The 12244-nt window shown below is 43.7% G+C and overlaps 1 protein-coding gene across 5 annotated transcripts in view; it reads left to right on the top strand.

Moving 5' to 3' along the window:
- The window catches only part of TBC1D1 (TBC1 domain family member 1), a 241174-nt gene that overhangs the window by 217274 nt on the left and 11656 nt on the right, over positions 1-12244 (top strand). For all 5 annotated transcript variants that reach the window (XM_077279915.1, XM_077279920.1, XM_077279916.1 and 2 more), the window contains 2 exons: positions 8165-8409; positions 11486-11645. In XM_077279915.1, the coding sequence (XP_077136030.1) occupies positions 8165-8409; positions 11486-11645 (405 nt within the window). The remainder of the gene's footprint in view (positions 1-8164; positions 8410-11485; positions 11646-12244) is intronic.

The raw sequence follows: 12244 nt of genomic DNA, 5'->3' as shown, positions 1-12244 counted from the left end.
TCATGAATGAGGATACCTGTCTGTATGTGGCAGCTAGAGGTGGGCAAAAAAAAAAGCGACCTGAGCTACTGGGTATTGGCCATGTATTGAGTTATACCCATCACAGCACTGCAATGGCTGAGACTGAAATCCATCTTTGCGTGCAGGTAATGCTTAATTTCGAAGTGCACCCTGAGCCTCCACTGGAGGTTCTCTTTGGGTTTCCATCACTTAGAATAGCAAGAGTAGAAAAAGGGAAAAAAAAACTTTTTGGCTGTCCATTTGAATACATTATAGCTTCTCATGTCCCTATGGACCAAAATCCTCAAAAATGGCAAAATGCAGCGATATTTGAGTGTTTGCAGGGTCATCGGCAATGCTTAGTTTTCTGTTAGTTTCCAAAAATTAATAATATGCATGAGACAGAAGTGAGGTTTAATCGAGTGTCCTATGGGGTTAATAACTTCTTACCTGTTATCAATGTTTGATGGATGCCTTTTTAAATTTCTTTCTTTTAAAAATGGCTGTAATGTGAGGTTCATTATTATTATTATTATTATTATTATTATTATTTATTATTTATATAGCACCATTGATTGCATGGTGCTGTACATGAGAAGGGGGTTACATACAAATTACAGATATCACATACAGTAAGCAAACTAACAATGACAGACTGATACAGAGGGGCGAGGACCCTGCCCTTGCGGGCTTACATTCTACAGGATGGTGGGGAAGGAGACAGTAGGTCGAGGGTTGCAGGAGCTCTGATGTTGGTGAGGCGGTAGCTTCTGTAGTGATGAGGAGGCAGCGAGATCAGTGCAGGCTGTAGGCTTTCCTGAAGAGGTGGGTTTTCAGGTTCCATCTGAAGGATCCGAATGTGGTTGATAGTCGGATGTGTTGGGGCAAAGAATTCCAGAGGATGGGGGATATTCGGGAGAAGTCTTGGAGGTGGTTGGGTGAGGAGCGAATAAGTGTGGAGAAGAGAAGGAGGTCTTGGGAGGACCAGAGATTACGTGAGGGAAGAAATCGTGAGATTAGTTCAGAGATATATGGAGGAGACAGGTTATGGATGGCTTTGTAGGTCCGTATTAGTAATTTGAACTGGATATGCTGGGGGAATGGGGGCCAGTGAAGAGATTTTCAGAGGGGGGAATCGGAGGAGTAGCAAGGAGAGAGATAAATTAGTTGGGCAGCAGAGTTAAGGATGGACTGGAGAGGTGCAAGGGTGTTAGCAGGGAGGCCACAGCAAAGGATGTTGCAGTAGTAAAGGTGGGAGATGATGAGGGCATGCACAAGCATTTTAGTAGATTGACGGTTGAGGAAAGGACGGATTCTGGAGATATTTTTGAGCTTGAGGCGACAGAAGGTGGAAAGAGCTTGGATGTGCAGTTTGAAGGACAGGGCAGAGTCAAGGGTTACTCCGGCAGCGGACTTCCAGTATGAGGGGGAAAGCGTGATGTCGTTAATTGCGATAGATAGGTCAGGTAAGGAAGATCTATGAGATGGAGGAAAGATGATGAGTTCAGATTTGTCCACATTGAGTTTGAGGAAGCGAGAGGAGAAGGAGGATATGGTTGATAGACACTCTGGGTTTCTGGACAGCAGAGGGGTGACGTCTGGGCCAGAAAGATAGATCTGAGTGTCATCAGCATAAAGGTGGTACTGGAATCCATGGGACTTTGAGTTGTCCCAGGCCAAATGTATAGCTTAAGAAGATTAGGGGTCCTAGAACAGAGCCTTGGGTGACTCCAACAGAGAGCGGGTGGGATGAGGAGGTAGTGTGGGAGTGGAAGACGATGAATGTGCGGTTGGAAAGGTATGAGGAGATCCAGGATAGGGCGAGGCATTTGATGCCAAAGGATGAGAGGATCTGTAGTAGGAGGCAGTGGTCAACTGTGTCGAAAGCAGAGGACTGGTCTAGAAGGAGTAGTACAGAGTATTGTCCGTTAGCTTTGGCTGTAAGTAGGTCTTTAGTAATTTTGGTCAGGGCTGTCTCAGTTGAGTGGTGGGGGCGGAAACCAGATTGTAGATTGTCAAACAGCAAGTTAGATGAGAGGTGGGAGGAAAGTTCAGTGTGGATGTGCTGCTGCAGGAGTTTGGAAGCGAATGGGAGCAGCGATATTGGGCGATAGCTGGACATAGCAGTTGGGTCGAGGGTTGGCTTTTTTAGGATAGTCGTGATTGTGGCATGTTTGAAAGCAGAAGGGAAGGTGCCAGAAGTTAGTGATAGGTTGAAGAGGTGGGTTAGGGATGGGATAAGAGTGGCGGTCAGGTTGGGGAGGAGGTGGGATGGGGTCGAGCACACAGGTGGGGAAGTGCGATTTGGAGAGGAGACAATTAAGCCCCCCTTCAGTAATGCTGGACAGGGAGGTTATGGGGTTTGGGCATTGGTCTGGTAAGACAAATATTACATGACTGCAGATATTTCACATCGGCTGGGGACTATTGCATTTTTTTTTTTTTATAACTGTATGTAAGGTTCATTGTTGCACATTCCAAAAAGCAAGTCTGGCGAAACGAGACAAATGTATAACATTACATATCAATGCAAAATGTATGTTATTTCGACCAAAGCTTGATGTATACAATGAGGGATAACACTGAGTTAGCGGGCCAAGCAAACAATGGTTAAATATGAAACTGTGGGTGAGGCCCTTTGCAAAGCCTACCAAGGATAGATCATATCAATTTACGGGTTGAAGTTCGACCATGTGTGTGCTGGGCCGCAGGGGGCATGGGCTGCCAGCTGGTTCCTAGGTCCTTCACAGCACGTTTCTCGACGTGGCCCCCAACTTCGAAGTGAGTTGCTTACATAAGAGAGACAGGCCACATGTCCTTACGCTAGCCTTTGGGTCAGTCCCCTCCTGCCCTCTGAGCTGAACCTAAATCCCCTCCCCTTGTCTCTAGCAGCTGAAAACTTCAATACCAAAGATGGGTCATAACTCTTTAATGGGCGGTCCCAGGGAGGCGGTTTTGGCACCATCGGATCTGGCCCCTGCTACGCGTTGAGATCAACCACCGCTTTGCTACCTTGCTCCTACTAGCTATTCTATACATCTCACCACTCTGTGGTGTTCGAGCGGATCGGGCCTGAAATGTGTTCAGTCTGGTCCACAGATCTAAAAACGATAACCAGTGTGTGACCAGGATGTACGACAAGTCCATATTCTCTCTATGAAATCACAGCAGACTCAAGAGGACAGTTATAACACATGGTATCTATTTTGCAAGCAAGCCTTTTGTTCTGAGCTTACCTGGCTCAAGGTATGAGATCGGTCACTCACACTTTTGAGGCTTGACACCCCCCCATACTGAGCTAGGTGTCCTGTTACAGCTGCACATGTGAATGGGGTTTTATAATCCCATGCCAGATAGGATACAAATGATTGAAGAATCTTGGAGATATAATTTCATGTCAGTCACATATAACAAAATGATGTATTTGCTTTTCTGATCTGTTTGCTTTAGAAATAATACACAATTCTGGCTTGGACATTTAATTTATACAGTACAGAGCAAAAGTTTGGACACACCTTCTCATTTAAAGATTTTTCTGTATTTTCATGACTATGAAAATTGTACATTCACACTGAAGGCATCAAAACTACGAATTAACACATGTGGAATTATATACTTGACAAAAAAGTGTGAAACAACTGAAAATATGTCTTATATTCTAGGTTCATTAAAGTTGCCACCTTTTGCTTTGATGACTACTTTGCACACTCTTGGCATTCTCTTGATGAACTTCAAGAGGTAGTCACCGGGAGTGGTCTTCCAACAATCTTGAAGGAGTTCCCAGAGATGCTTAGCACTTGTTGGCTCTTTTGACTTCACTTTGCGGTCCAGCTCACCCCAAACCATCTCGATTGGGTTCAGGTCTGGTGACTGTGGAGGCCAGGTCATCTGGCATAGCACCCCATCACTCTCCTTCTTGGTCAAATAGCCCTTACACAGCCTGGAGGTGTTTGGGGTCATTGTCCTGTTGAAAAATATATGATGGTCCAACTAAACGCAAACCAGATGGAATAGCATGCCGCTGCAAGATGCTGTGGTAGCCATGCTGCTTCAGTATGTCTTCAATTTTGAATAAATCCCCAACAGTGTCACCAGCAAAGCACCCCCACACCATCACACCTCCCCCTCCATGCTTCACGCTGGGAACCAGGCATGTAGAGTCCATCCGTTCACCTTTTCTGTGTCGTACAAAGACACCGTGGTTGGAACCAAAGATCTCAAATTTGGACTCATCAGACCAAAGCACAGATTTCCACTGGTCTAATGTCCATTCCTTGTGTTCTTTAGCCCAAACAAGTCTCTTCTGCTTGTTGCCTGTCTGTAATAATTATAGGGGATAACTCAGGAGACTCTTTGGGTGGAACAAGACAACTACAGGACACAGTTTTATAAGTGGTAAAGTCTATATTATCACACGGTGATTCAAACAGGTGCAGAGAGAAACTCAAGTCCACAACACTTGGTGCAAATAATAAACGCAGCTTAGCAGTCTATAGGAAACTTCAGAGGAAAATGCAATCAAGCAGAAAGTCTATGAAGCACAGTTGTTATTGATGATACTTGACCAGAATAAATCCTTGTCTTAATCCAGGCACAGATAGATATGCTTATTAGGCAGTTCAAATCTTATCTTGGCTCAACCAGGGAGTCCTGGTTAATAGTCTCAGGTTATTGCAAAGCAGAAACAGCTTACATGTCCAGCAAATGCAGATGGAAGTAAACACGAACAGCAGATGAAGGAGGATAGCTGAGTAGCAGGATCACCACACAGGTTCACAGGAGCAGGTGTATAGCCAGGGAGTAATCAGAGGTCAGGAGCTGGATGCAAGGCAGAATACTCTAGCATAGACTGAAGGCTGGGGTGGAGTTTTATAGCAGGAGACACAGTGCACATGAGACCAAAGACGCCATCTTGAAAAAGGGCAGTAATGCACAAAAGGTAAAAAATGTTCAGAGTCCTGACACTGTCCTTAGCAATGGTTTCCTAGCAGCTATTTTACCATGAAGGCCTGCTGCACAAAGTCTCCTCTTAACAGTTGTTGCAGAGATGAGTCTGCTGCTAGAACTCTGTGTGGCATTGACCTGGTCTCTATTCTGAGCTGCTGTTAACCTGCGATTTCTGAGGCTGGTGACTCGGATAAACTCATCCTCAGAAGCAGAGGTGACTCTTGGTCTTACTTTCCTGAGGCGGTCCTCATGTGAGCCAGTTTCTTTGTAGCGCTTGATGGTTTTTGCTACTGCACTTGGGGACACTTTCAAAGTTTCCCAATTTTTCGGACTGACTGACCTTCATTTCTTAAAGTAATGATGGCCACTCGTTTTTCTTTAGAATTTGTATTATGGCAAGAAAAAGCAGCTAACAGCCTATTCAGTAGGACTATCAGCTGTGTATCCACCAGACTTCTGCACAACACAACGGATGGTCCCAACCCCATTTATAAGGCAATAAATCCCACTTATTAAATCTGACAGGACACACCTGTGAAGTGAAAACCATTCCCGGTAACTACCTCTTGAAGCTCATCAAGAGAATGCCAAGAGTGTGCAAAGCAGTCATCAAAGCAAAAGGTGGCTACTTTGAAGAACCTAGAATATAAGACATATTTTCAGTTGTTTCACACTTTTTTGTTAAATATATAATTCCACATGTGTTAATTCATAGTTTTGATGCCTTCAGTGTGAATGTACAATTTTCATAGTCATGAAAATACAGAAAAAACTTTAAATGAGAAAGGTGTCCAAACTTTTGCTCTGTACTTTATATGCAAGATGGTCCAAAAGTAGGTGAACACTATGTGTAATACGGTTATGAAGGGGGAGATTTATCAAACATGGTGTAAAGTGAAACTGACTCAGTTGCCCTTAGCAACCAATCAGATTCCACTTTTCATTCTTCAGACTCTTTGGAAAATGAAAGGTGGAATCTGATTGGTTGCTAAGGGCGACTGAGTCAATTTCACTTAACACCATGTGTTTGATAAATCTCCCCCTTAATAACCCTATTACACATACTGTCCACCTACTTTTGGACATATATATATATTTTTTTCTCATTTACATTTTTATTGAATTTCAGTGAAATAGCCAACAGTCAGAACACCACAATGATGACCATAAAAGAAAGAATATAGATCTTATTTTATAAAAACAATCACATGAGACGGAGAGGTAGAGGGGAGGAAAAGAATGAGTTGGCGGGGGGAAGGGGGGGGGGTGGTGTCGAAGTCTAAAGGTACCCTCACACATAACGATTTCGTTAACGATATCGTTGCAACGTGACGCTTTTGGTGACGTAGCAACGATCCCGCTTAACGATCTCGTTATGTGTGACAGCGACCAACGATCAGGCCCCTGCTGGGAGATCGCTGGTCGTAGGGAATGATCAGGACCTTTTTTTGGTCGCTGATCACCCGCTGTCATCGCTGGATCGGCATGTGGTCAAGTGATCACTAACTAGCATGGGGAATACCGGGGAACTGATAGCATGCATATCGCGCACTGTCACAATTCATCAGTCTTTTTTTGAAGCTGAGTTGCATATTTTGTTTGGGTTTTTCCCCCCTTCGGGGGAGCATTGCCTGGCCTATAGAACTTTATATACGAATTGGTGGTCTGCACAAGGAGAAACTCTACCCTTTTTATCAATTGTAAAGTCTTTTTTGTAGTGTGCATTTCTGTGGGTCTTTATTTGCCAAAATCCAAGAGGGACATACCGTAACTCCAAATTTTTTTTTCTTTTAAAAAGTAAAAACAAATGAAGTATTTTTCTACATGATGATCGCCATAATTTACGTAGTAATGTTTACCCCAAGTTTCTAAAAAAAAATCCCAACCTAGATCTGATGAAAGCCTGTGCTGGGATGTGATTTCAAGTCTTGGAAACCAGAAAAGAAACAAATGAAATCTTAACCCAGAAGAAAATTTTTTTTTTTTCTGCCACCTTTACAGAGAATCAGGGGTAATATGATGTCTATTAAGGTCACATGTTTCTTGGATCCACACAAATTTTTCATTATATATTTTTGCACGGCTTCCAATGCTCAGGAGATGTCATGGCTTTCTAACAGGAACTGTAACCTTCTATTGGAACAGCATTACTGTCGCAGCATTCCTGCCACTCCAGGGTGGGGTAGTGTTTACTAAGAGGGTTGCTGTAAGCACGCTTCATTTACCTTTACAAGAACCCTTCCCAGTTCTGTGCTTCACGTCTGTGCAGAGATGGATGGGGGAGTACAGCAGAGTATATGCTCATATTCCTCCAGTCCTATACTCCCCGGTACATTGCCTGCCCACAATAGTCTCTGCCTCTTCCCCTCCTGTCTCCAAGTTCCCTCTAAAGTGTCAATGCAGCAATGATTTAACTTACAGGAGCTAGTCCCAGCATGCTTAATTCCAGGTAATCATTCACCAATCATTGGTTTCTTCGTTTCCCTACCAACACCTCTTATTCATTAATAAAAAAAAAATGCTACTCTGGGGAAATTAAAAAATGCAACTTGCCTCTTCAGAGAGGAAGAGTACATAACCTGCCCATATTGGTGGGTTTTTCTAGTGTGTGTGGGAGCTTTAATATTCAGATAAGTAATGTGGTGGTTTCTACCACTCGCCCCAGTAAAAGACCACAAAGCTATTACGCAAAAATGTATCTGAAATACCCCCTGCCTGCACATTCTCCGGTCAGTAGCACAATTTTATCAGAAGGTCCTGGTTCTGACTGGACCAAGGCTACACCAAGAGGTAGGGCCATTTGGATGGAGACTTTGTACCCGTATGTGTGGAGGCAATACTTGTCAGTGCGGCCGGTCACCAGTAGGTATCGCTGTGGAGTCTTGTAATATTTGCACATTCCATGTCTGCACAGAACCAGGAAAATGATCAGTGTAATACACCATTTGTCGGATGTAAAGATAGCTTAGTTATTTTATAAATTCTTTATCTGATGTGCAGCAGGGAACCTTATGAAGTGGATCACTTTCTTTACCTCAGACCATAATTCATGGGGCCAATGGCAAGTTGATTTTATGTTATTTACCTAGTAATTGGTGTTGAAAGTTTTACTCAAGAAGATAAAGCGGCTTCAAAAGATTTGTGTTTTATTTGACCAGCCTTGATAGCAATTCAAATAAATTTAGGTGAACCTTGCTAACCTCCATTGTTTTTCCAGGTCGCACCTTCCCCACACACCCGTACTTCTCGGCCCAGCTGGGAGCAGGACAGCTGTCACTCTACAATATCTTAAAGGCCTATTCCTTGCTCGATCCTGAAGTCGGATACTGCCAAGGGCTCAGCTTTGTCGCTGGGGTTCTTCTGCTACACATGAGCGAAGAGGATGCTTTTAAGTTGCTGAAGTTTCTGATGTATGACATGGGCTTACGGAAGCAGTACCGGCCGGATATGGTCACCTTACAGGTACCAGCAAATGCAAGCAATTGTAATAAATTCAGATTCTCATTCCTCCCGTTATCACTTATCCTGTAGAGGAAGTTAAATGAGGCGACCGGTCGTGCACGGATCCACTGCTCCTTTCTGGTCCATAGCACTAACTAATATGGCAGAGCTCTGCATTTGGCTTGACTCGTATTCTCTGCGCTGTAGATTTTGAATGGACCTCTATTCAGTTCTTCCTGACCTGTATCTTGGTCAGAGGAGATCCAAGCGAGACTGCCAGAATAAGGACCCTATGTCCTTTGATCCGTCTCCAAAGGCCCCCTTACTCATTAGGGTACCGTCACACAGTACCATTTACATCGCTACGACGGCACGATTCGTGACGTCGCAGCGTCGTATGATTATCGCTCCAGCGTCGTAGACTGCGGTCACACGTTGCAATCACGGCGCTGGAGCGATGCCGAAGTCCCCAGGTAACCAGGGTAAACATCGGGTTACTAAGCGCAGGGCCGCGCTTAGTAACCCGATGTTTACCGTGGTTACCAGCGTAAAAGTAAAAAAAAAAAAACAGTACATACTCACCATCTGATGTCCGTCAGGTCCCTTGCCGTCTGCTTCCTGCTCTGACTGAGATCCGGCCGTACAGTGAGAGCAGAGCGCAGCGGCGACGTCACCGCTGTGATCTGCTCTCACTTTCCGGCCGGCAGACAGTCAGAGCGGAAAGCAGACTGCAAGGGACCTGACGGACATCAGATGGTGAGTATGTACTGTTTGTTTTTTTTTACTTTTACGCTGGTAACCACGGTAAACATCGGGTTACTAAGTGCGGCCCTGCGCTTAGTAACCCGATGTTTACCCTGGTTACCAGCGAACGCATCGCTGGATCGCTGTCACACACAACGATCCAGCGATGACAGCGGGAGATCCAGCGACGAAAGAAAGTTTCAAACGATCTGCTACGACGTACGATTCTCAGCTGGGTGCCTGATCGCAGTAGCGTGTCAGACACTGCGAGATCGTAAAGATATCGCTACAACGTCACGAATCGTGCCGTCGTAGCGATAAAAATGCCACTGTGTGACGGTACCCTTAGACTAACTACGGCAGAAAATGCTGATGATTGTGTGTGTGTGTGTGTGTGTGTGTGTGTGTGTGTGTGTGTGTGTGTGTGTGGGCCTCCAGATCCTACTTCCGACACCATGTGATCAGGATTGGACATGTCCATTTTCAGATGAATCTTTTTGCTCTCTGTGAGATAAGCCACCAGAACAATGTAATGTGTAAGAGGGGGCTTCCGACTCTTACCTGAGAATGTTGTGGGGCAGAAGGACCCAGCATGTCTATTTCGAACATCCATTTCCTTATGTCCTCCAGAGGCAACCTAGTGCCAGAGATGTTTGGTAGCAGTTCTCTTGGAGCACACAGTAGCACTTGGCAGAGCGAGCTTTCCTGTATATTGGAGACCCTAGCGAGATAGCTGCAGGTCAAGCCATCATTCAGCCTTCTGCTATCCAAAAAGTATTGGGGGCTTCACAGTGGATAAACGTTAACTTGCTTAGGCCTAAATAACCCATTAATAGAAAGTTTAATTGTTTTAGTATGTGTCAGTCAATGTAGTGATGAGTGAGTATACTAGTTGCTCGGGTTTTTCTGATCACGCTCGGGTGATCTCCCGAGTATTTGTAACTGCTCGGAGATTGTTTTCCTTGCCTCAGCTGCAAGATTTACAGCTGATTGACAGTTTGAATACATGTGGGGATTCCCTAGCAACCAGGCAACCCCCACATGTACTCAGGCTGGCTAGCAGCTGCGTCAACAAAAACTAAATCTCAGAGCAGTTACAAATACTCAGAGATCACCCGAGCATGCTCGGAAAAACCCGAGCAACGAGTATACTCTCTCATCACTAGTCAATTGCAGTTTGTGTTAGATGGTTACATCACTATTTTAAGATAAATCCGTGTTCAAAAGAGTGGGAAGAAAAATTCTATGTTTTAAAAAAAAATGTAAACTTAGCAGCTTCCCCTTCACTAAATCTCTAGATAATTATATTCCTGGGTTTTGTCCTTTTTGCCAAAAAAAAAATTGTATTGGGAGCTGATTGCTACAATTTACCCATAAAGTTGAGAATCCTATTAAATAATAAACTGAAATGCTCATAATCATCTGAGCTCTGGTGTCTGAACATTACATGTTTAAAAATGTCCCTGGTCACTGATCTCTCCATATTGTAGAGTTGAATCTCATTATGGAGGATAACTTTGCTTTCATCTGTGACCCCAACAAAATTAGATAAGTTAAAGATTTAGCCCAATGAAATGATGATTTTATTTTATCAGATTAACAATCATGTTAGAATACTAAACCCATTTGATGGATAAAATGTAATACTAGAAAACTACAGAATGGGGGAAAAAATTCTGTGTAAATAAATAAAAAATAATTAAATTGCTTGTTGCTTTTATAGTACAAATCACATGATAGGAATACACCCTTTGGGTCATTACTAATACGATGTAAAGTGCAAATATTTATTTTACTTTTATATAGCGCCACAAGGTGGAATGTCTTTTATTTGAGTTCTCATCATTTTATTATCATGTTTGTATTTTTTTTTTGTTTTTTTGTACTAAAATCATGATTTTATTACTTATTACTTCGGTGCTTGTTTGATAGTTGCCATTTGGCTTTCATGTATGACAATAGTTTAGTTTAGTAGCATGGAAACTAGAAAAATAACTGTCTCGCTGTAAATCTAGAACTCCCATTAACATCTCATTATAAGAAGGGAATGTGAGTTGTACGTGGACGACCTCCCGTCCATTTGAGGTTTATGTAACCACTTTGTAAGAATGCGTTCTGATGTTTAGTTGTGTATTGTTATATTGATTTTATGATCGCATTCATTGAAGTCATGTAATGTTGATGACTGACAACCATTGACTTGTTAACATTACTGACTGATTTGTTATTAATGTTTTAATTTCCTTTGCAATTCCCCTAAGAACACATACTAAACCCAACTCCATACTGTTCTTAGAAAGAGCCTTACGAGATGTCACTTACTACTTTTTTTTTTTTCCCACCTCTTGCTTAGATCCAGATGTACCAACTTTCTCGACTGCTTCACGACTACCACAGAGACCTGTACAACCACCTAGAAGAGTATGAGATCGGTCCCAGTCTGTATGCCGCACCTTGGTTTCTCACCATGTTTGCTTCACAGTTCCCTCTAGGTTTTGTAGCCAGAGTCTTTGGTAAGCTTTGAAAGCAGCATGCATGTTTTGTTTTTTTGTCCTCCCATACAGTATAATGGGCCCATATAATTCTCCATTCATAAAGAAAATAATCAAATACTCGCCTCTCCCCATTCCCCACTGCTCCGGTCTCCTCTGCTGCAACCTCCTCAGCATCTTCTAACTCACTGCACAGAGGGTGAGTGGTAGTGACCTGGTCGTGCCCTCTGTACAGAGTCAGAAAGCACTGAAGAGAACGGAGCAGCGTGGAACGGGTAGAGGTGAGTATTTGAAACTGTTTAAGGTGTGGTGCGGGGCACTGCGCTGGCACTGGATCCAGGCCCCCATAGCGTGCTGGTGTTCTCGTCGGCAATCGGGGGGGCCCCCATCTGTCCAGGGCCGAGGCATTTGGCAATGTGGTGACGCCAGCCCTGTCACCGTCCATAATAAAATTTGAAGGTTGTGTTTTTCCACGCTCACACTCGCTTGCATGACTAGATTTTGTGAGCACACAGGAAGTTGCCAATCAGTGGTGGGGGGACTGAGGTTAGCCTAATCTGTGAATGTTCACATGTTCAGTCGTGATCAGTTAACAGATCCAGCAGCAATCCATTGGCAAA

Source organism: Ranitomeya variabilis, chromosome 1 (assembly GCF_051348905.1).
Source record: "Ranitomeya variabilis isolate aRanVar5 chromosome 1, aRanVar5.hap1, whole genome shotgun sequence".
In the NCBI taxonomy this organism is placed as follows: Eukaryota; Metazoa; Chordata; class Amphibia; order Anura; family Dendrobatidae; genus Ranitomeya; species Ranitomeya variabilis.
This window is presented reverse-complemented; position numbering and strand designations above follow the sequence as displayed.